Genomic DNA, 21,308 nt, shown 5'->3' on the forward strand with positions numbered 1-21,308 from the left:
TTTGTACTGTAGCACTTTGCAGTTTCTCTCCATTTAGATAATAACTTGCTCTTTGATTTTTTTCTGCCAAAGTGCATAACCTCACACTTTCCAACATTATATTCTATCTGCCAAATTTCTGCCCACTCACTTAGCCTGTCTATGTCCTTTTGCAGGTTTTTTATGTCCTCCTCGCTCACTGTTTTCCCTCCCATCTTTGTATCGTCGGCAAACTTGGATACGTTGCACTTGGTCCCTTCCTCCAAATCATTAATATAGATTGTAAAGAGTTGGGGTCCCAGCACTGACCCCTGCGGAACACCACGAGTCACTGATTGCCAACCCGAGAATAAACCATTTATCCCAACTCTCTGTTTTCTGTTAGATAGCCAATCTTCCACCCATGCCAGTATATTACCCCCAATCCCGTGATTTTTTATCTTGTGCAGTAATCTTTTGTGTGGCACCTTGTCAAATGCCTTTTGGAAGTCCAAATATACCACATCCACTGGTTCCCCTTTATCCACCCTGTTTGTTACATCCTCAAAGAATTCGAGCAAATTTGTCAAACATGACTTCCCCTTCATAAAACCATGCTGACTCTGTCCGATTAAATTATGCTTATCCAAATGTCCTGTTACTGCTTCCTTAATAATGGACTCCAACATTTTACCAACCACAGATGTTAGGCTAACTGGTCTATAGTTTCCAGCCTTTTGTCTACTTCCCTTTTTAAATAAGGGCGTTACATAATCAGTTTTCCAATCTGCTGGGACCTTTCCTGAATCCAGGGAGTTTTGGAAAATTACCACTAATGCATCCACAATCCCTACCGCTACTTCTCTCAAGACCCTAGGATGTAAGCCATCAGGTCCAGGAGATTTATCCACCTTTAGTCCCATTATCTTACCGAGTACACCTCCTTAGTGATTTTAATCGTGTTTAGCTCCTCCCCCCCATAGCCCTCTGTTTGTCCAGTGTTGGGATATTTTTTGTGTCCTCTACTGTAAAGGCTGATACAAAATATTTGTTCAGCGTTTTTGCCATCTCCATGTTCCCCACCACTAATTTCCCGGTCTCGTCCTCTAAGGGACCAACATTCACTTTAGCCACCCTTTTTCTTTTTATGTAACTGTAGAAACTCTTGCTATCTGTTTTTATATTTTTTGCTAGTTTACTTTCATAATCTATCTTCCCTTTCTTAATTAATCTTTTAGTTATTCTTTGCTGGCTTTTAAATGCTTCCCAATCTTCTATCCTCCCACTAGATTTGGCTACTTTATATGCCCTTGTTTTCAGTCGGATACTATCCTTTATTACTTTACTTAGCCACGGATGGCTGTCTTTTCTTTTACGCCCCTTTTTCCTCAGTGGAATATATTTTTCTTGAAAGTTGTGAAATATCTCCTTGAATGTACACCACTGCTCATGTACCGTCTTACACCTTAATCTATTTTCCCAGTCCACTTTAGTCAACTCTGCTCTCATACCTTCACAGTCTCCTTTATTTAAGCTTAGTACGCTGGTTTGAGATCCAACTCTCTCACCCTCCAACTGAATTTGCAAGTTGTTCTCACAGTGAATTTGCTACATTTTACACGAGATAGAAGGTGCAACAGTATAACTTGGCTGCACATCCGAGTACAAAAATAATCTGCAATATAGGGATCAGTCGGGTTTGCAAAATCTGTGAAATTTACAGAAAATGAATGAGACTTGGTGTATCATAATACCAAGCAGAATAATACTGGAGTCAAAAGGGTTACATTATGAGGGCAGGTTGCATAAACTTGGTTTGTTTTTCCTTGAGTTTAGAAGGTACAGGAGTGATCTAAAATGATAAGGGTTTCGATAGTGTAGATACAGAGAAACTATGTCCTCTAGGCTGGGGGAGGGGGAATCCAGAACAAAAGGGCATACCCTTAACATTAGAGCTAGCCCTTTAAAGGAGGAAATCAGGAAGCACTTTTTCACACAGAGGGTAATGGAAATCTGCAACTCTCTCCCCCAAAAGGCTGTGGATTTTGGGTCAATTGAAATTCTCAAGACTGGGACCAATAGATTTTTTACTAGGTAATGGTATCGAAGGATTTGGAGCAAAGATGGGTAAATGAAGTTGAGATACAGATCGGGTATGATCCAATTGTGCTTCCTTGTTCTGGATTCTCCATCAGAGGAAATAGTTTCCCTGTATTTACAATATTGAATCCAATTATCATTTTAAACACCTCAATTAGATCACCCCTCAATCTCAAGGGAACACAAGTCAAGTATAAGCAACCTGTCCTCATAATTTAACCCAAGAAGCCAAGAGAGAATATGAGAACCAAGGTGGCACAATGAAATTGGAGAAGGATAGTCAATTCTACTTGTAAGTAGGTTTGCTGGGAGCCAATCAGAGTTCTATTCAATTGGCCTTGACTGCAACAAAATACTTCATATCAGGTCAGTACGATACATGATATAATAACATGGTCAGTATTACAAGCCAATATATTGTCACCTACCACATAAAATGTTTGTCTCGAGTGTGGATGGTGTGAGGCATTGTGGAATGCGGGGCGCGGGGGGCGAGGAAGAATGTAGAGGAGAGAACATAACCTAGTTTTCACCAAAGAGGAGAGATTTGATTTTGACTTTTGGGGAACCGACTGGAGGAATGCGCTGGTCAGCTGCCCCTTCCGGCAGCAAAGAATCCCTCACAATTTTGAGGCTCCGGCATCATTTAATTTTGGCAGGTGAGCTGCAGGCCGGCAAGCAGGTTTCCTGATGCAGCTCGACGGATTGAGGCCTCAGGATCGGGCAAGGCAACCACTAGCAAGGTAAGTTGCGGGGTGGGGTTCATTGCGATCGCGGAGGGTGGGGGGTCCCGGGGGGCAGCAGCCGTTCTGATTATTTTTCTGGGCCCTGCTCCCTCCAGGACCCACAAAAAATAATCCGACACTCTAGCTTTGGCTAGACCGCTTCAATTCCACCGCCCGTGGAACTGATCAGAGTGCGCGTAGCATAGGCTTCGACCAGTTTCAACCTAAAATGGTAAATCAGTGTCCTATTTACATCATAGGATCCTGATTTCCATATTAAAAGGGGCGTATCACATGAAACAGGCGGGTGCTTTGGACACCCGGTGGTAGGCCCCCTTTTCAAAATGGAGCCGTCCGCACCGTCGGCGTTAACGGAGTTCTAATATTACCGACTCGATTTTGAGGCCTGACATAAATCTTGCCATTCATGTAGAAAGGATTAATGAAATATACTGGGCGGCCTGCTGGTGGCGCTGTCCAGGGAGAGTATAAATACTCGGGCACGGGCCCAGCTTGCTCAGGGACATTTTGTAAACAGGAACTAGTGAAGGATAACTAGACTTCCATGTTGTGAAACAGTCGATTAAAGCCTTGTTTAATACTCTGACCAAGTGCCTAGTAGTTTTCTTACGTCAAGGCCCTCACCACCCTGTTAACAATGGGCGAACGCAGTGAAAAACGACCCCAAGGAGTCCTACCATAAAAGAGATGAAATTCATGCGAATTTCTAATGTGTGGACTGATTTGCTACTGCACCGAAGAACCTTGCATTTATTTAAAATAAAAGAAACTGCAAACATGACTTCTTATGCTTGAAATGCTGTAGCTTTACGCATATTTTGATAATCAGGGGTTATTAGTGCAGTGGGGAAAGAGTTAAACTGACATCACTGGCAGTTTCACTGAATGGTGTAATAAAGACCATCTTTTTCTAAGTTGCTGAATTGGCAGTGGAGATAACCTAGCCGGACATGGAACCATAAGAGGCCTAAGAGGATGTAAGTTCTGTTCTGGCAGGAAAGTAAAACAATGAAAGAGGCCTAGAGAGGCAGGAAAGGAGGACAATGAACCAGAAGTACAATGTTGATGAGACCCATCTGGCATAAACAGAGGTCATAGGTGCAACAACAGCTTGAGAGATAACGGACATATACTTTTCAGATAATAAAGGCGGTACTTTAATGTAACGCGACATAGGCAACCAATCAGTGAAGATGCATGTGGGCCGGGATCCAATCGGGTGGCAGGAATGAATTGTGCATGAGGTGGCCATGTGTATTGTAATGTATAAGAGTGTAGTGTTTGCTGTGGCAATTTGGAAACGTCTGGCTAAGACAGAGCAGACTGTTTCCCCACCGGTGCAATAAAGACAACTTGACTATCGATCTAAAACCTTGTGTCGAGTGTTGGTTTAAAATACTCCACAACATTAGGCTCTTTGGACTGTACATGGAGTTCACCGTACCCACAAGTAGTCTTTATTATTTTGAGATAAGGATGTTACTGCAGGCCACAAATAACATCTTATTCTTCGTGTAACCCCATAGCACATCAACCGTCAGTTAGTAAACATAACCCTCTCATTCATTATGAATGATAATTTACCTCATTTCCATGGATATTTCCAATGTATTTAACCTCAGGAATGCCAATGCGATGTTCCATCGGGGTTTCTCCAATTGCAATAACCCACAGTTCCCGTCCTAATGCACAATAAGTTACATAGACAAGTAACAGAGGAGTGATTATATGGCAGTGATCTGATCAGAGGAGTTTAAATGACATTGTGAACTGCAAGAGTAAAGCTTGAGTGATTTATAACTATAATTTGAATCCAAAATTGCATTTTACCCTTTGAATTAAGTATAGCCTAGTGAGTAAGTACAATACGACTGTATATTTTACTTTTAGTAAGAATCTGGAGCGATCTAATGCATCATTCATCACCATCTTGCTACTGTAAATGTATTGAAAACCCATTTTCCACTTATCAATTGGTATGGTATGGTAACATGACAAGTGAAAGATTTCAGGTGTGAACCCACCTACTAGTCTCTAGTATTGCACATTCAAACCTGAGTCACACGGTACAATATTGAATACATTTATACATCTCACTATCTTTATAAATACTCCACCTTTCACTGACTTTCCAATGCTGTAAACATGGGTAATAGATGAATAATTTTTTTGCACGTCTCGAAGAAAGAACTCCAGAGGGGACGTGTGATGATACTTAAAGTCCAAACTAGCATAAGAGTATTGACGGAGCATAAATAAAACAAAACACACTGCGCACATCCAGTGTGTTCCTGGTCTGGCAGGCATAAATGCAGGACCAGAAGGAAAACCAGCCTGTAAGATACAAGGAAAAGTTTTAATTTTGAAATTATTTTTCCACTTCATGTTTCTTTTGTGGTTTTCTAAAATACCTTTTCAAAGTTCTAGGATTCCTGCTGTCTATAATTAAATGTCATCGACATTTAAATGGGAACTACACACATCTGAATTGCCACATTATGATAATCAGCATCAATAGAAATAAATAGTTGTACTCGTACTGACGTCACGTAGTTCTTCTTTGTTCCCATGTTTATGCTTTAAAAATGTTTCATCAGAGGCTGTCTGGCTACAAGTGTTCTGCGCAGAATCTTTCTTTCAGTAAAATCATTCTAGATATTTATATATATTTAAAATAAACATGATCCTCTACTTCTTCAGCAAAGCCTGGGGTTTCTCAGCTCGTGTGTGGAAAGCATCATAACACTCTAAACTTGTGATTACCCACAGTCCATTGTCCACATTCATGATGTCACTAAAGTGGAACCTCACAATGGCACTGAAGAGGAGATTCTACACAAAAGGTTTGCTCACAGGCTGTCTCTGACCATCACACTTAAAGCATAATGCATAAGGGAAAAGAAAAACAAGAAAATGTTTGCATCAGTAGAACCTCTTATCTAGCAGTCTGGATAATAACAAAGGCCTACATCTCCCCAAACAACTGTTGGGGCCGTGTGGGTTGGTAGCGTGTTGGGAAGGTGGTCCTGGGGATTGGAAATAGGAATCATGAAGTATGGAGACATTTGGAGGGAGCAAAAGTCTGGGAGAACCAGGCAGAGGGTTGTGGGATATGGGAACACTGAGAAGGTCTGTCCTGGTGTTTGAGATCAAAAAGAAAGGAACACTTGCATTTCACAGCCTCAGGACATCCCAAAGTGCTTTACAGCCAATGATTTTGTTATATCGTTATATTATTACATCGTTAAATGGAACTACTTGTTACATCGTTATATGGTACTACTTTGGTTAGTGTATTTATATTGCTATGTGGCACACTGTGAAAGGCAGTGCGCAGTGCAAGGTTGGACATCTTGTATCACTCCGCACCATGCGGCAGCAACATCATAAAAGCAAGAATACAACTGAGTGAAAGTGGTAAACTAAAATGAGTTAAAAGTGTCTGTATTACATAGTAATAAGAACACAAGGAGACACAACAGATGTACTTTTTGAAGTGTAGTCACTGTTGTAATGCAGCAGCCAATTTGCGCACAGCAAGCTCCCATAAACAGCAACGTGATCATAACCAGATAATGTTTTTTTGTTATGTTGGTTGAGGGATAAATATTGGCCAGGACACCGGGAATAACTCACCTCCTCTCCTTCGAAATAGTGCCATGGGAGCTTTTACGTCTGCTTGAGAGAGCAGACGGGGCCTCGGTTTAACGACTCATCCTAAAGACGGCACTTCCGACAGAAAGAGGGTATCGGGGGCTGGGAGGAGTGACAGAGGGGTGTTGTGGTGTGGCAGCACTGGGGGGGGGGGGAATATTTAGGTGTGTGGGAGCATTTCGGGTCACTGGGAACTGGAAGGTGTGTTACAGGATTAAGTTATGTCTATTTTTCCAAGTGAGATGCAATTAAAAAATAAGTTTTATTTTAATCCAAAGTGCGTGAACCCGGATAGGTGGGTGGCATGCCCAATGTGTGGACTTTAGGTCTATCCCACTCTGCCCAACATGCACTCACATGCTGCTGTGCATTTTCAAAATTGCGGGCGCTCCTCGCCAAATTGGCGGCATCGCGCGAGTTTAGCGCCCATTGTGCGATCATACCGCGTCACAATGATGCCAGGCCTGCAAAACAATTGGTCAAGAGGCTGGTCAGTGTAACCAATCACAGCTTCGCGTTTGTCGCAGGCCGGGTGGGCGGGATCACGTTATGATTGATAGCGTTTCTGACCAATCAGAGAAGGGAGGTTGTGCCTGGTTAAGCGGACCAATCGCTATTGGCAACTTTTTCCAAGAGAAAAAAAAACGAGCGACTGTGAAGAATCGCTGAGTTTGTTTATTCCGCAAATGTGAAAGGTGATTTATTATGTTTGTAAAACAACAAACCATTCAACACACCATGTGAAACACTGCAGTAAAACCTCTTTGAAGCTATTCTGCTCTTTTGTTAGTTTTACCATTCATTATCATCTAAAATAACAGGAAATCATTAAATTATTGATTGATTTGTTATGAATATGATTGCAATTTAAAAAAAATTGAACCACAAGCCATAATGGCATTATGAACAATTTAAAGCAAAATATTGGAGATTCTGAAACGAATATAAAAAAGTGCTGGAAAGATTCAGGCGGTCAAGGCAGCATCTGTGGAGAGAGCAGGACAAGTGCATGGACCGGGTGCGGACCCCAGTGCCCACTGGTCTGGTCTCTCGACAGATGCTGCCTTGAGCTGCTTCGTATTTTGCAACATTCTGGTTTTTTTTAATTATTAACATTTACCTCCGCACAGGCTTCTGTTGGCCTCCCCGCTTCCTGGTTACCAATAGCAACGAGACGCCGAGTGAGTGGATACAATGCGACTGCAACTCGTTACAAAGGCTCCTGGCGGCAGCCGGAGCTTCAAAGCGGTGCGGCAGGTGGGTGACACAAAGTAACGTTCGGTACATTGATTTGTCCCACGCTCGATCTATTGAAAACAAATATAGATTTTGCTCAATCTATAATAAACGACTTCTTGCAATGCTCACCATGCGGTCTCCTCTACATTGGGGAGACCAAACGCAGATTGGGTGACCGCTTTGCGGAACACCTCCGTTCAGTCTGTTCTGTAAGGGTGACCCTGAGCTTCTGGTCGCCTGTCATTTTAATTCACCGCCCCATTCCCACTCAGACCTCTCTGTATTTGGGCTCTTGCATTGTTCCACGGAAACCCAGGGTAAGCTGGAGGAACAGCACCTCATCTTCCGATTATAGCCTTCCGGACTCAATATCGAGTTCAACAATTTCAGATCATAACCTCAGCCCATATTACATTTTTATATATATTTTTTATCCACACCTTTGTTTTGTGCCCATCCCCCTTTTTTTCTCCCACATGGCAGCTGTCTCTCATTCTGCCAGCGTATTTCACACCTAATCTAGAGCCGTCTTTTGTCTCTTTACTAGTCCTATCACCATCTCGTCTCGTTTTGAATACCTCTTAATGTCTCTTCACTTCTCTTTTGTTCTCTCAGCCCCATTTCCCAGCCCCCAAACTGGCCTTTTAATCTGTTTCATTTCCTGTGTTTTTTCAGTCCTGACGAAGGGTTTCGACCTGAAACGTTGACTCTATTTCTCTCTCCACGGATGTTGCCTGGCCTGCTGAGTTTTTCCAGCATTTTCTGTTGTTATTTTATAATAAACTAGATGTGGGTAGCACTCTCGCCTCTGAGTCAGAAGGTTGTGGGTTCGCAGTCCCACTCCAGGGACTTGAGCACAAAAAATCTAGGCTGACACTCCCAGTGCAGTGCTGAGGGAGCGCCGCACTGTCGGAGGTGCCGTCTTTTGGATGAGACGTTAAACCGAGGTCCCGTCTGCTCTCTCTCTCTCTCGAGTGGATGTAAAAGATCCCACGGCACTATTTCGAAAAAGAGCAGGGGAGTCCTGGCCAATCCCTGAACCAATATCACTAAAACAGATTATCATATTGCTGCTTGTAGGACCGTGCTGCCCACAAATTGGCTGCTGCGTTTTTTACATTAAAACAGTGACTACATGTCAAAAATTACTTCACTGGCCGTAAAACGCTTTGGGACGTTCTGAGGTTGTCATTCTTTCTTTAATAAACTAAATATAGATTGATTAAAGTATGCCAGCATACCCTGCACTCGTTTTAAATCAATGGAAAATGTAATTAATGCATCTACGAAAAAAGTTAGATTTTTATCAGATTTCGAACTTGCAGCGAATGAATTTACCATTAAGTTGACTTGGGGACCAATGGCAATAACTGGGACCTGGTTTGAAGGACCAGTTTTAAAAGCCGCTGGTTCTAGTTCCTAGCTGGCCCTAATTCCCACCACGGTGGCAAAATGTTCAGTAGCTAGAAATAGAAAACATAAAAATGTTTTCTTTATGCAGCAACCGTAATATGTAACCTGTTACATATACAGGGACTGGAGTAAATATTTTGTGACTAGACCGCCTATTTTGTTATTATATTTATAAACTAGTTGTGCACCGCAACCTTTCTAACATGTTACATATCTTCTTCTATTTCCACTATCTGCCTTACTACTTACTGTAGGTTAGAATTACAGAAGTTTTAATTTTGAAATGTTTTCATTACAGTGACAATGCATTTTTTGTTTTAGAATGTAAATTTCTAACTAATGCTGAATTCTAATGGGTGAATATTACAGACAAAATTAATAAAATCTTGTAATTGACTGCACCAACTAAGAGAATTTTGCAAAAATAGGAATTTGGATCTCTGGGTCAGAGCTCCTTCAGTAGACCCGAGGCCACAGAGCTACCAGTTCCATTACTGCGAGATCGTTTCCTCTGGTGGGGGAATCCAGAACAAGGGGGCAGAATCTCAAAATAAGAGCCAGGCCATTTAGGAATGAATTCAGGAAGCACTTTTTGGAACTCTGTTTTTTAAACAACAGTTTTTCAGTAGTTGCGATTGTATTACGTGTGAGGCAGTAGCTGATTCCTGCACATCTCCTGCCTAAAACAGGACAAGTTACAGAAGAACTAATGGAGACTAACACAACTATGGAGCAAGCTGAGGAGCAGAAACAGAGGGAAGAAAATATGTCCCAGGCCCTGGTTAAGGTAAGAAAAAAAGCTTTTAATGGTTTAGCGAATTAAATTTTACCCAATAATCTATTTAATAGGACATGGACCAATTAGTACAACAGTGATTGGCTCCACAAGATGGACACTCTTAGGGCTGGATTGGGCACCCGCCCCCAAATTCTGCCATTTTCCCAGCAGTCCCGCCTCCCCAGGGCTGGCAAAATCACGCCCTTAAAGTTTGAATCACTGACCTGATGTATGACTTGCAGCTGCCTGAAATTAGTTAAACAACCACTTTTCAATTATACTTGGTTCATCATTGCTTCTGATCTGGACAGAAATTATTGCGAACCCTACATATGCCTGAGAGTTTGTGTACAGTCTGAGATTTTGTGTACTGTCACTTGATTGTAATAGATCTACAAATAACAACAGAAAATGCTGGAAATACTCAGCAGGCCAGGCAGCATCCGTGGAGAGAGAAACAGAGTTAACGTTTCAGGTCGATGACCCTTCGTCAGAACTACGAATAAGTCCATTTAGCCCAGCAACTAATCTATAATGCATTAAAGGTTTTTCATATAGCACACAATGCTGTAAGCATCACACTTAATTCACACTTAATTCTTCAGATCTTAGCTGTCACACTTTAGAGAGGGCACAGCACAGATTCAGCAGAATGATACCAGATCTTAAAGGGTTAAATTACGAGGACAGGTTGCATAAACTTGGTTTGTATTCCCTTGAGTTTAGAAGGTTGAGGGGTCATCTAATCGAGGTCTTTAATAGGGTAGATACAAAGAGACTATTTCCTCTGGTAGTGTAATCTGGAACAAGGGGGCATAATCTTAAAATTAGAGCTTGCCATTTGGGAATGAAATCAGGAGACACCTTTTCACACAAAGGGTAGTGGAAATCTCAAGGTTGTGGATGCTGGGGGTCAACTGAAACTTTCAAGATTAAGATCGATCGATTTTTATTATGTAAGGGTATCAAGGGATATGGAACAAAGAGGAGATGAGGTACAAATCAGCCATGATCTAATTGAATGGCAGAACAGGCTCAATGGGCTGAATGGCCGACTCCTGTTCTACCTTCCTATGCTCCTATCTTTTGACTCCCTATGAGCAATGTCACGGGGATCTAATTGTTTTCCTAATATGATTATATTTGTGAAGGCGTGCACCTCCTGAATTTTTACCTGTGGTGTGCACCTCCTGTAGGTCAGAGGCAGTAGATAACCTGCTTTTTGGCCTGCACTAAAGCCTTCCTGAACCAACTGCAAGGAAGCATTCAACAGCAGCCCAGGGGTGCCAATCATTTTCATTTTCCATCTCTCCTGGAGGAAGCAACAGCTATGATTGGCAATGCGGTAATGTTCTGTGGGTGCCAGTAGTCTTCTGGAATGTTGCTAAGTTGCCATTTTCATGCGAGTCTGGACAATGAGTTTCCGACAAGCTTTTTACCTGCTGGCAGCATCACAACTGACTGTAAATGTGTCCTTACTTCTTCACAGACACACTTTCCAAGCACATTCACTGGAAAGTGATGAGGAGCAGAAGCCCGGGCTGATTTTATCTTTCCCCTCTCCTAGCGGCAGGAACACTGAAGCCAATTGTAATAGTCCATTAGATCAGATAACTCAGCAAAGATTAGTGATCAATCCTGAGATTGCCCTGGTCTGTATGGCTTAGCAGCCTTCGACACAATGAGCGGCTGTCGGAGAGCCCCTTACTTGTTATGTGTGCAAATGCACTGTGTGCCCAAATATCTCATCGATTGTTTCAATAACCAAAGACTGATACAATCGGACCCGTTTCATGTTCTATTTAACTAGGCTGGCCCAAGTCTCTTGACAATTAAATTTTCTCATTCCACAGATTGAAAACTTCATGTCAGAAATTGACGTGTTTCCCACAGCTTTATCTGAAGAACAACTGGAAGCAGCCACAGAGAAATCACGACAAAATCTCTTTGGATCCAGTGGGATTTTTCGTCTGGATGAGATCGTTGAGAAAAATTACGTCATTTCGGTCATAATAAATAAGCGGGCTGAAGAACAGTGAGTATAGTGGCAGTCATAAGAACATACGAACATAAGAAATAGGAGCAGGAGTAGGCCATTCGGCCCTTCGAGACTGCTCCACCATTCAATGAGATCATGGCTGATCTTCTGCCTCAACTCATTCACCGGCCCTATCTCCATATCCCTTGATGCCCTTACTAGTCAGAAATCTATCGACTTCTGTTTTGAATATACCCAATGACTGAGCCTCTGGGGTAGAGAATTCCAAAGATTCACCATCCTCTGCGTGAAGAAATTTCTTCCCATCTCAGTCCTGAATGGCCTACCCTTTATCTTGAGGCTGTGGCCCATGGTTCTAGACTCGCCAGCCAAGGGAAACATTCTCCCAGCATGCACCCTATCAAGCCCTGTAATCATTTTGTATGCTTCAATGAGATCCCCTCTCGTTCTTCTGAATTCAAGAGAATACAGGCCTAGTTTACTCAATCTCTTCTCATACGACAGTCCCGCCATCCCAGGAATCAATCTCATGAACCTTCGTTGCACTCCCTCTATGGCAAGTATATCCTCCCTTAGATAAGGAGACCAAAATTGTACACAGTACTCCAGCTGTGGTCTCGCCAAGGCCCTATATACTCCTGTACTCAAATCCTCTTGTAATGAAGGCCAGCATACCATTTGCCTTCCTAATGGCTTGCTGCAGCTGCACATTCACTTTCAGTGAATCATGTACAAGGACACCCAGGCCCCTTTGAGCATCTGCATTCCCCAATCTTTCGCCATTCCCCAATACTCTGCCTTTCTGTTTTTTCTACCAAAGTGGATAACTTCACATTTATCCACATTATATTCCATCTGCCATGTTCTCGCCCACTCACTGAGCCTGTCGGGATCCCCTTGAAGCCTCTTCACATCCTCTTCGCAACTGACACTGCCACCTAGCTTTGTATCATCAGCAAATTTGGAAATGTTACATTTAGTCCCCTCATCCAAATCATTGATATAGATTGTGAATAGCTGAGGCCCAAGCACCGATCCTTGCAGTACCCCACTAGTCACAGCCTGCCATCCTGAAAAATGCCCGTTTATCCCTACTCTTTGTTTTCTGTCTGTTAACCAATTCTCAATCCATGCTAGTATATTACCCCTAATTCCATGTGTCCTAATTTTGTTCACCAACCTCTTGTGTGGGACCTTATCGAAGGCCTTCTGAAAATCCAGATACACCACATCTACCGGTTCCCCTTTGTCTACTCCACTAGTTACATCCTCAAAGAACTCCAATAGGTTTGTCAAACAGGATTTACCTTTCATAAATCCATGTTGACTCTGCCCAATCTTACTATTAGTTTCTAAGTGCCCAATTATTGCATCCTTTATAATAGATTCCAGCATTTTCCCAACTACTGATGTGAGGCTAACAGGTCTGTAGTTCCCCGTTTTCTCTCTCCCTCCTTTCTTAAATAGCGGGGTTACATTTGCTATCCTTCAATCTGCAGGAACCCGACAAGTGGGAGTCCCGCCTCCAAAAGCTCCCCATTGGCAAAATCCAGCCCAGATTATCTGGTTATTATCACATTGCTGTTTGTGGGAGCTTGCTGTGTGCAGATTGGCTGCCGCGTTTCCTACACTACAACGGTGACTACACTTCAAAAAGTACTTCATTGGCTGTAAAACGCTTTGGGACGTCCGATGGCTGTGAAAGGCTCTATATAAATGCAAGTCTTTCTTACTTCTCTGCTTAGTGATATGATAGCACAGTGACAATAAGTTACCGCAGTAATGAATCCCTTAGAGGAGATTCACATTTATGTCACTCACAGCTTAGAGATAGTTGTTATTTGAGAAGGAGGGGCTCCACTTTGGACAGAACTGTAAGCAGCTAACATGTTAAAGTGACATACAAACATACAAAAATGACGGACAGAAAAAGACCAGCTGGTCTATTGAGCCTGTCCCATTCAGTCATGTTGCAACTGAACATCGTGATACCCAACGCTTCTCACCCACCAGGAGCCATGTAAGCTCTTGGGAGAGGCAAAGCACAAAAAACAGATAAAAGCCCTAGGCTAATTGAGGGGGGGGGGGTAAATATTCTGGGAAATTCCTCTCCAACTACCAAAGGCGATCAAAAACGAGTTTCAGGAGACCACAGTGACCACGAGACACACCACACCTACCTTTTGTGCGCAGGTACACTATGCACGGGCTCTCCCTCAATGCCGGTTCTCCGAATTACAGCAAAACAATGTTCATGTTGTCCTTGAATCCCTCATAGAAGAAGCCGGATTAGAATTCGCTCAGGCCCAACAGACTTGTGTTTTTCAATATAACAACAGAAAATGCTGGGAAAACTCAGGCGGCCAGGCAACATCCGTGGAGAGAGAAACAGTCAACGTTTCGGGTCGAAACCCTTCTACAGAACGGAGAGAAAAGGCAGGAAATGAAACAAAAGGCAGTTTGGGGGCTGGGAAATGGGGGAGGGGATGAAAGAAGAGACATTAAGAGATGTCTTAATGTCTCATCCCTTCCCCCGTTTTTCAATGTTCTTTGGCACCCTCACCCTTTTGAGGCAGATACCTTAGGATGTGATTGAATAAACTTCAGGGTCTTTGATGGGGTGAAGAAATGCCTTCCTTGGTGGGCTTTACATCCCCCTTATCCCTTCTTCAATCTCGATCTCCTCTTTTCTCTGATTTTTATCCCACCTCTGTATGGAGGCACTTAGGAACACCAGAGTATAGCTGAGATCAGGAAGTGGATGGCAGGATCAAAGTTGAATCCCCCATTCTATGGTCATGATGCCGTATAAAAGAATGGAAGTGACAGTGTAAGGAGAGGACTGCATGTAAAGGAACGTGTTAGTAGATATTCCAGTCTGGTATTTTAATTCAACTGAAGTCCAAACAGTGCTGATCATTTACATGGCGAATAATAGCACATCTAAAACTGCTGGTGTGACCAATGCGTATCATTAAAAGATTTGAAAAGTTAATTGTGTCAACTTGGCTCAGTGTTTGCACTCTTGCCTCTGTCTCACCAGATTGTGGATCCAACTCCCATTATGAAATTGAGCAGATAAACTGGGCCGACAGTTCATTGCAGTAAAGAAAGAAAGAAGGACTTGGATAATGTAACATATTTCACAGCCTCAAGACAGCCAATGAAGTACTTTTTGAAGTGTAGTCACTGTTGTAATGTAGGAAACGCGGCAGCCAATTTGTGCACAGCAAGCTCCCATAAACAGCAACGTGATAATGACCAGACAATCTGTTTTTTAGTGATGCTGATTGATATTGAATGAATGCTGCACTGTTGGAGGTGCTTCACTTTCAGACGTTAAACAAAGGCAGCGTCTGCCTGTTCAGATGGATGTAAAAGATTTCACGGCACTATTTCAAGAAATGTTTTTTCCAATGTGTCCTGGAAACATTCATCACTCAACCAACACTGCCAAAAACAGATGAATTGATTATTTATCAGATTTTCTGTTTGTGGGATTTTGCTGTTTACAAATTTGGTTATCCAACTACAGTGACTACACTTCAAAAGGACTTAATCGGGATATTCTGAGGATGTGAAAGGCACGATGTAAATGGAAGGTTTTATTGCTGCACGCACTTAATCCAGCTACATTAGTGCAGCTGATGGGGTGAGCTGAAGTAGGGCAGGAGGAGGCTCGTGTGAAGCATAAACACCGGCACGGACCCGTTGGGCTGAATGGCCTGTTTCTGTGCTGTAAACATGTCATTACAAATGGTAAGCAATAGACGATTGTGCTGAATAGATAAGATACTGTATCTCGGACATTCATTTAACATAAACATCTTGTTTTTACAGTTGTAAGAAAGGAAAGAGGCAGCTTACCATGGAGCTATTGGAGGAAGCTGTGATTTCATTTACTAAAGCTATTACTCTAAATCCTCAGATGGTAAGAAGATTTTTTTGGGGGCGGGCATGATCCAGGTCTTTAATGTGCTGAGAGGCAAAGATGATGTTGATCTCAGTAGGCTTTTTGACTCAACTTAAGAAGACAAAACCGGAGAGTGCAGGTTTAAAGTTAACAGATTTCAAGTGAAACTAGAGATTAGAAGAAACATTTTTATTTGCTAAGGAGTAGTGGAAATGTGGAACAAACCCCCAGAAAAAAGCAGTTGAGACTGTATTACTTGGTTCCTTAAAAGAGGAATAGGATAATTATCTGATTGGGAATGTGATTATAGGTTAATATGGAGGGGGATAGACTTAAAGGATCAAAAGCTCCACATGACACAATGGTCCTCTACTGGGAATGGGGCCAAAGGTTAAAGGAAGGCAGGGAGAAGGAGAGGGCCGAATGTTCTTTATGGAGGGCAGTAGTTCAGGGTTGAATGGTAGAAATGAGGACGGATGAATATTCTGAAACTACTTTATTTACCGTTATTGTTCAGCAATTATTTAACCATAACTTTCCCTCAGGGGATTAAATGGTTGGGGTAGAGTCTATGGTTTGGTAGATTGTACATTGTCTGTGCAAGAAGTGGTCTTGGTGAAGTAATTGGCCTATTCTTATTTCATGGTTCTTTCTTATGCTCTTAGTTACAGTGTATGAACATCCACAAGACTGCCAAAGGAATAATATTCTAATAGTTTAGAGATTTCATTAATAACATTAGGCATAGTGGCACAGCACATTGGAGTATTAAGATACATCCGCAAAAAGATTTACAGCACAGAAGGAGCCAATTCGGCCCATCGTGTCTGTGCCGGCTCTTTGCTCGAGCAATCCGAAACTAATTCCACTGCCTTGGGCCCTCCCTCTAGGACTAATTGTGAGAATGCTATGGGTCCACTAAATAAGAAGTGGACCAAAAAGCTCCTAGGACTGTTAAGAAGGTGCATCATCCCATACTGGCCAAAGCCCATTCTTCTGTTGTTCAAATTATGGTTGGAACCAACCTTGAAGAGAATGGCAATGATAAATAAACGCTTACAGTCACGTACAGACTTGTTCAACACCTGTATGATTCTAGATTCTAGTGCACTGTTTTAACATAACTGGATTAACAAATATATAATCCAGCTGCACTCTTTCTGGGATTATCAACAACAACAATGTGTATTTATATAGCGCCTTTAATGTAGTAAAACATCCCAAGGCGCTTCACAGGAGTATTAAAAGACAAAAAAATGGACACAGAGCCACATAAGGAGAAATTAAGGCAGGTGACCAACAGCTTGGTCAAAGAGGTAGGTTTTAAGGAGCGTCTTAAAGGAGGAAAGAGAGGTAGTGAGGCAGAGAGGTTTAGGCAGATATTCCAGAGCTTAGGGCCTAGGCAACAGAAGGCACGGCCACCAATGGTTGTGCAATTATAATCAGGGATGCTCAAAAGGGCAGAATTAGAGGAGTGCAGATATCTCGGGGGGTGTTGTGGGGCTGAAGGAGATTACAGAGATAGGGAGGGGTGAGGTCATGGAGGGATTTGAAAACAAGGATGAGAATTTTGAAATCGAGGCGTTGCTTAACCGGGAGCTGTAATATTATTATCCTATAATAAGGGAAGATACAGTACCTTCCAAAGGGGGCCAGCAAATAATGCAATGCAAACTCCATTGTGATAAATCAACTTACATAGGGTGGAATACAGGAGTGATATTGCTCTACAGGTATAGTTGTCCTATTTGTTGACCAATTCAATTGGATGTACCAACACATGTGGCTTGTATTGTGAAGTTTTAATAAAAATAATGATTACTTAAAAGAATAACTGAAAAAATGTTTATTGCAAGTCTAAACAATGCTACTTACTGCTTGTAGTTTGAAATCTGATTTTTAAAACTCTTGCTTTTTGCAGAAAGAGTTTTATGTGAGAAGGGCTGAGGCATATCTCCACATTGGAGATTTCCAATCTTCTATCGTCAACTACAGAATGGCCAGCACATTGGATCCCTCGGATGAAGACCTCGTGTCACAGATAGCACACACCATGTACATCCAAGTGCGTCCATCCATCTTGGCATCTTATTTTGTTTGTGTGCTCATCCAGTTTTTTTTTAATGCTATCTGTACAAATTCCAATAAGGGATTCAGAAGAAACGTCTTTACCCAGAGAGCGGTTAGAATGTGGGACTCGCTACCACAGGGAGTAGTTGAGGTGAATAGCACAGATGCATTTAAGGGGAAGCTAGAGGGATAAAGGAATAGAAGGGTATGTAGATAGGGAGGGAGGAGGCTCATGTGGAGCATAAACACCGGCATAGACCTGCTGAGCCGAATGGCCTGTTTCTGTGCTGTAAATACTATGTAATCTAATTTTTAAATACATTTTAAAATTCAGAACAGTTTACTGACTTCAGAGATGTGTCAAATCCCTTTGCAGTCAAATTACGAATTATGCCATTGAATGAATGATCTGAGTCTTTAAGACACAACAAAATGAACATTTACATGGCTGATGGAATGATATTACATAGCTTCTGAAGTTATTCACTTTACCTTGTATATGTTATTATGGCCAGCGTAACAGTCAGGCACAGACGTAAGAGTTGTACCACCATTGACTAAGAATTAAATATGGAACTAAATTTAGGACTTTCTGTCCATTTTATTGTGTGAGGTTCACTCTCGGGTCTTGTTTTATCAGCGTTGCCTAGTTCTGACTGCTTTTTTGTTTTTGCAGGGTCAGTATCTATTTGAAGTGAAAATGTATACGGATGCTTTAGAGGTTTTTGCGCAAGCTTCAGAGCTGAGACCTGAAAAGCAACACTACTACATGCGGAGGTGATTCATCATCTGCATTCTGCTCTCATAATCGTATTCACGGTGCCCGGGCTTCATTGCAAGCTGGCAATCTGCCAAAATCTAAGGCGTAATGATAATACTACCATAGTCATATGGACATGACATAAAAACTAACCACCTTGATGCTTTCATCAGCATAATACAGTGAATCGCTTTGTCACAGTTTTAAATACAGTGACGTATAGTTAAGTATGAAGTATGTCATGGTATACCATTGTATTGAGGAAAATACTGTTTCATATCTTCAGTAGAACAGTTAATCATGTAGAGAAATGTGGTGCTGGCTAGGGTTCTGTAGATGAAGGGCTAATATTTTATCTTCTGTAAGGACGGGAATTACAGCAATTAATCTGCCGCTTTAGAGTACTGCCTCCGGAAACAGTGCAGTAATAGATATATTACAGTCTACGTGTCCCGAAGGCAGAGACCACAGCCATGGCATGTGGTTTTGCTACCTGCCTTTGGAAGCAAAATGTCGTTTGCCATCGGGTCTACAGATCTATTATGGTTGTGGTTGGGCTGAGCCCTCAGAAGTACAAATAATTTTCAGGCTGTGCCCCGTATATCTCTTATGCTTTGCACCAAGGCCGACTCCCGTAAGGGAGAAACTGTGCTCCCTACAAACCAAAGTGTGACCTTAAATACACAATATCTGGTAAAGGGTCCTTCTAGCAGTGATTTACTCCTCGTCTCATAGCACCCTGGTCTTCGGAAAGAAAGAATAATCACTATGAGACCATGTGGCCTAGCCTATGAGCTACAAACCGGGTTTGTTAAAAGTAATAATTAAATAGTGGCAAAAATGAACACAGCAAATTTGACTAGATTAATTCACAATTCCTTGGTTTACTAAATGATAAAAAGACTTGACGCTTCACCGACTCCTGTAATAACTGAATTTAAATCAGCGTTTGAATACAAAGTTTATAGGTGAAGTTCAACCTTCACATGCTCACCTCCACATGGTCTAAAGTAGAGTAGAACAGGAAGGACACTGAACTGGCCAGAAGCTGCTGAACATATTTCTGTGCATGGAACGGTCAGCCAGCACAATCAAACGAACCTGGCTGACATGCCTGCAACAAACACCCCCCCAGGTGGGCTAGCAACTAGCGCCTCAGTGAATAACTTCCCAAACAATGACAACTTCTTGGCACGGTGAGCGTAAAAAGTTTATTAATACTGTGTATCATGTCCTTACATATTTTAGCACCTAACCTATACCTTCTGACATGAATCAGTCATTCATGAAAGAAAGACTTATGAAATAATACTGAGTGGCCTGTGGGTGGCGCTGTCCAGGGAGAGTATAAATACTCGGGCACGGGCCCAGCTTGCGCAGGACATTCTTAACAGGAACTAGTGAAGGACACAACTAGACCTCCATGTTGTAAATCAGTTGATTAAAGCTTTGTTTAACGCTTAGACTAAGTGCCTAGTAGTTTTCTTATGTCACCTTCCAGTTTGAAAAACAACCATTCACCACTACTCTGCTTTCTGTCTCTTAGCCAATTTCGAATCCATGATGCCACTGCCCCTTTAATCCCATGGGCTTCAATTTTACTAACAAGTACTTTATCAAACGCCTTTTGAAAGTCCATATACACAACATCAACTGCACTACCCTCATCAACCCTCTCCATTACTTTTCAGTTTACAGTTCCGTTTGTATGGTGCTGAAGCATGAGGAAAGAGGAGGTTGGGCTTCGAGAGAGCTTTGAGATGTGGCTTTGGTGACCTATGGAGAAAGTAAAGTGGAGAGATAAGAAAAGTAATGAACAGATGTTGGCAATGATACAGGAGGAACGTAGTTTTTATTGATGTTATCAGAACAAGGCAAATTAATTGGACTGGGCATGTGATTTGAGGGGATGGGATGTTGAAAGAGGTGTTAGAAGGATGGATGGAAGGGAAAAGACTAAGAGGAAAAGAAGGCTGCTTCTGGACCACCCGAAGAATGGGAGATTGAGTGGAGAATTGAAGAGAGAAGCACAGGACAGAGTGGTTTGGAGAATTGAGCCCGAACCTGCCTTAGGCAGCCATTGATGATAACATAATATAAAGATTCCACTGACAATAAATAGAACAGATTTCCAATATGTCTCAAAGGGTGAATTAGGCATAACATTGAAAGCATCTTCATTATATAAAATGGAGTATAAGTATGGTTTTTTGTGCCTGGGTGTCACAACTCTGGCCTCTTGAGCATCCCCGATTTCAGTCGCTCCAGCATTGGTGGCCGTGCCTTCTGTTGCCTTGGCCCTAAGCTCTGGAATTTCCTCCCTAAACCTCTCCGCCTCTCTACCTCTCTTTCCTCCTTTAAGACGCACCTTAAAACCTACCTCTTTGACCAAGCTTTTGCTTATCTGCTGTAATAGCTCCTTATGCAGCTCGGTGTCAAATTTTGTTTGATAACGCTCCTGAGAAGCGCCTTGGGGCGTTTTACTATGTTAAAGGTGCTATATAAATACAAGTTGTTGCTTCTATATGAGAATGGGGAGGCTCTTAACAGATTTACTCTTACGCTGAAAGGTTTCAGATACTTCACCATATTTCAGATATGAAATCAGTTGGATAGGTTCACTCCCTAGACGTCAGTGAATTAAATCGTGAAGGAGAAGTTTACGTTCAAATAAGATG

General features: G+C 42.1%; 2 protein-coding genes across 3 annotated transcripts in view; one reads left to right on the forward strand and one right to left on the reverse strand.

The window, feature by feature from the left end:
* The window catches only part of LOC147101707 (carboxypeptidase M-like), a 32,637-nt gene extending 24,788 nt beyond the window's left edge, over positions 1–7,849 (reverse strand). The window contains exons 1-3 of the mRNA XM_085965144.1: positions 7,579–7,849; positions 4,922–5,138; positions 4,389–4,486 (exon numbers count right to left, since the gene is read on the reverse strand). Coding sequence (XP_085821270.1) covers positions 4,389–4,486; positions 4,922–5,111 — 288 coding nt within the window. The 5' untranslated portion in view covers positions 5,112–5,138; positions 7,579–7,849. The remainder of the gene's footprint in view (positions 1–4,388; positions 4,487–4,921; positions 5,139–7,578) is intronic.
* Positions 7,581–21,308, forward strand: part of LOC147101708 (tetratricopeptide repeat protein 16-like) — a 62,202-nt gene continuing 48,474 nt past the window's right edge. For both annotated transcript variants that reach the window (XM_085965540.1, XM_085965539.1), the window contains exons 1-6: positions 7,581–7,715; positions 9,800–9,897; positions 11,742–11,923; positions 15,728–15,818; positions 17,722–17,865; positions 18,547–18,647. In XM_085965540.1, the coding sequence (XP_085821666.1) occupies positions 9,820–9,897; positions 11,742–11,923; positions 15,728–15,818; positions 17,722–17,865; positions 18,547–18,647 (596 nt within the window). In that variant the 5' untranslated portion in view covers positions 7,581–7,715; positions 9,800–9,819. The remainder of the gene's footprint in view (positions 7,716–9,799; positions 9,898–11,741; positions 11,924–15,727; positions 15,819–17,721; positions 17,866–18,546; positions 18,648–21,308) is intronic.

Source organism: Somniosus microcephalus, chromosome 23 (assembly GCF_052327205.1).
Source record: "Somniosus microcephalus isolate GS21.2 chromosome 23, FLI_Smic_1.0, whole genome shotgun sequence".
Classification (NCBI taxonomy): domain Eukaryota; kingdom Metazoa; phylum Chordata; class Chondrichthyes; order Squaliformes; family Somniosidae; genus Somniosus; species Somniosus microcephalus.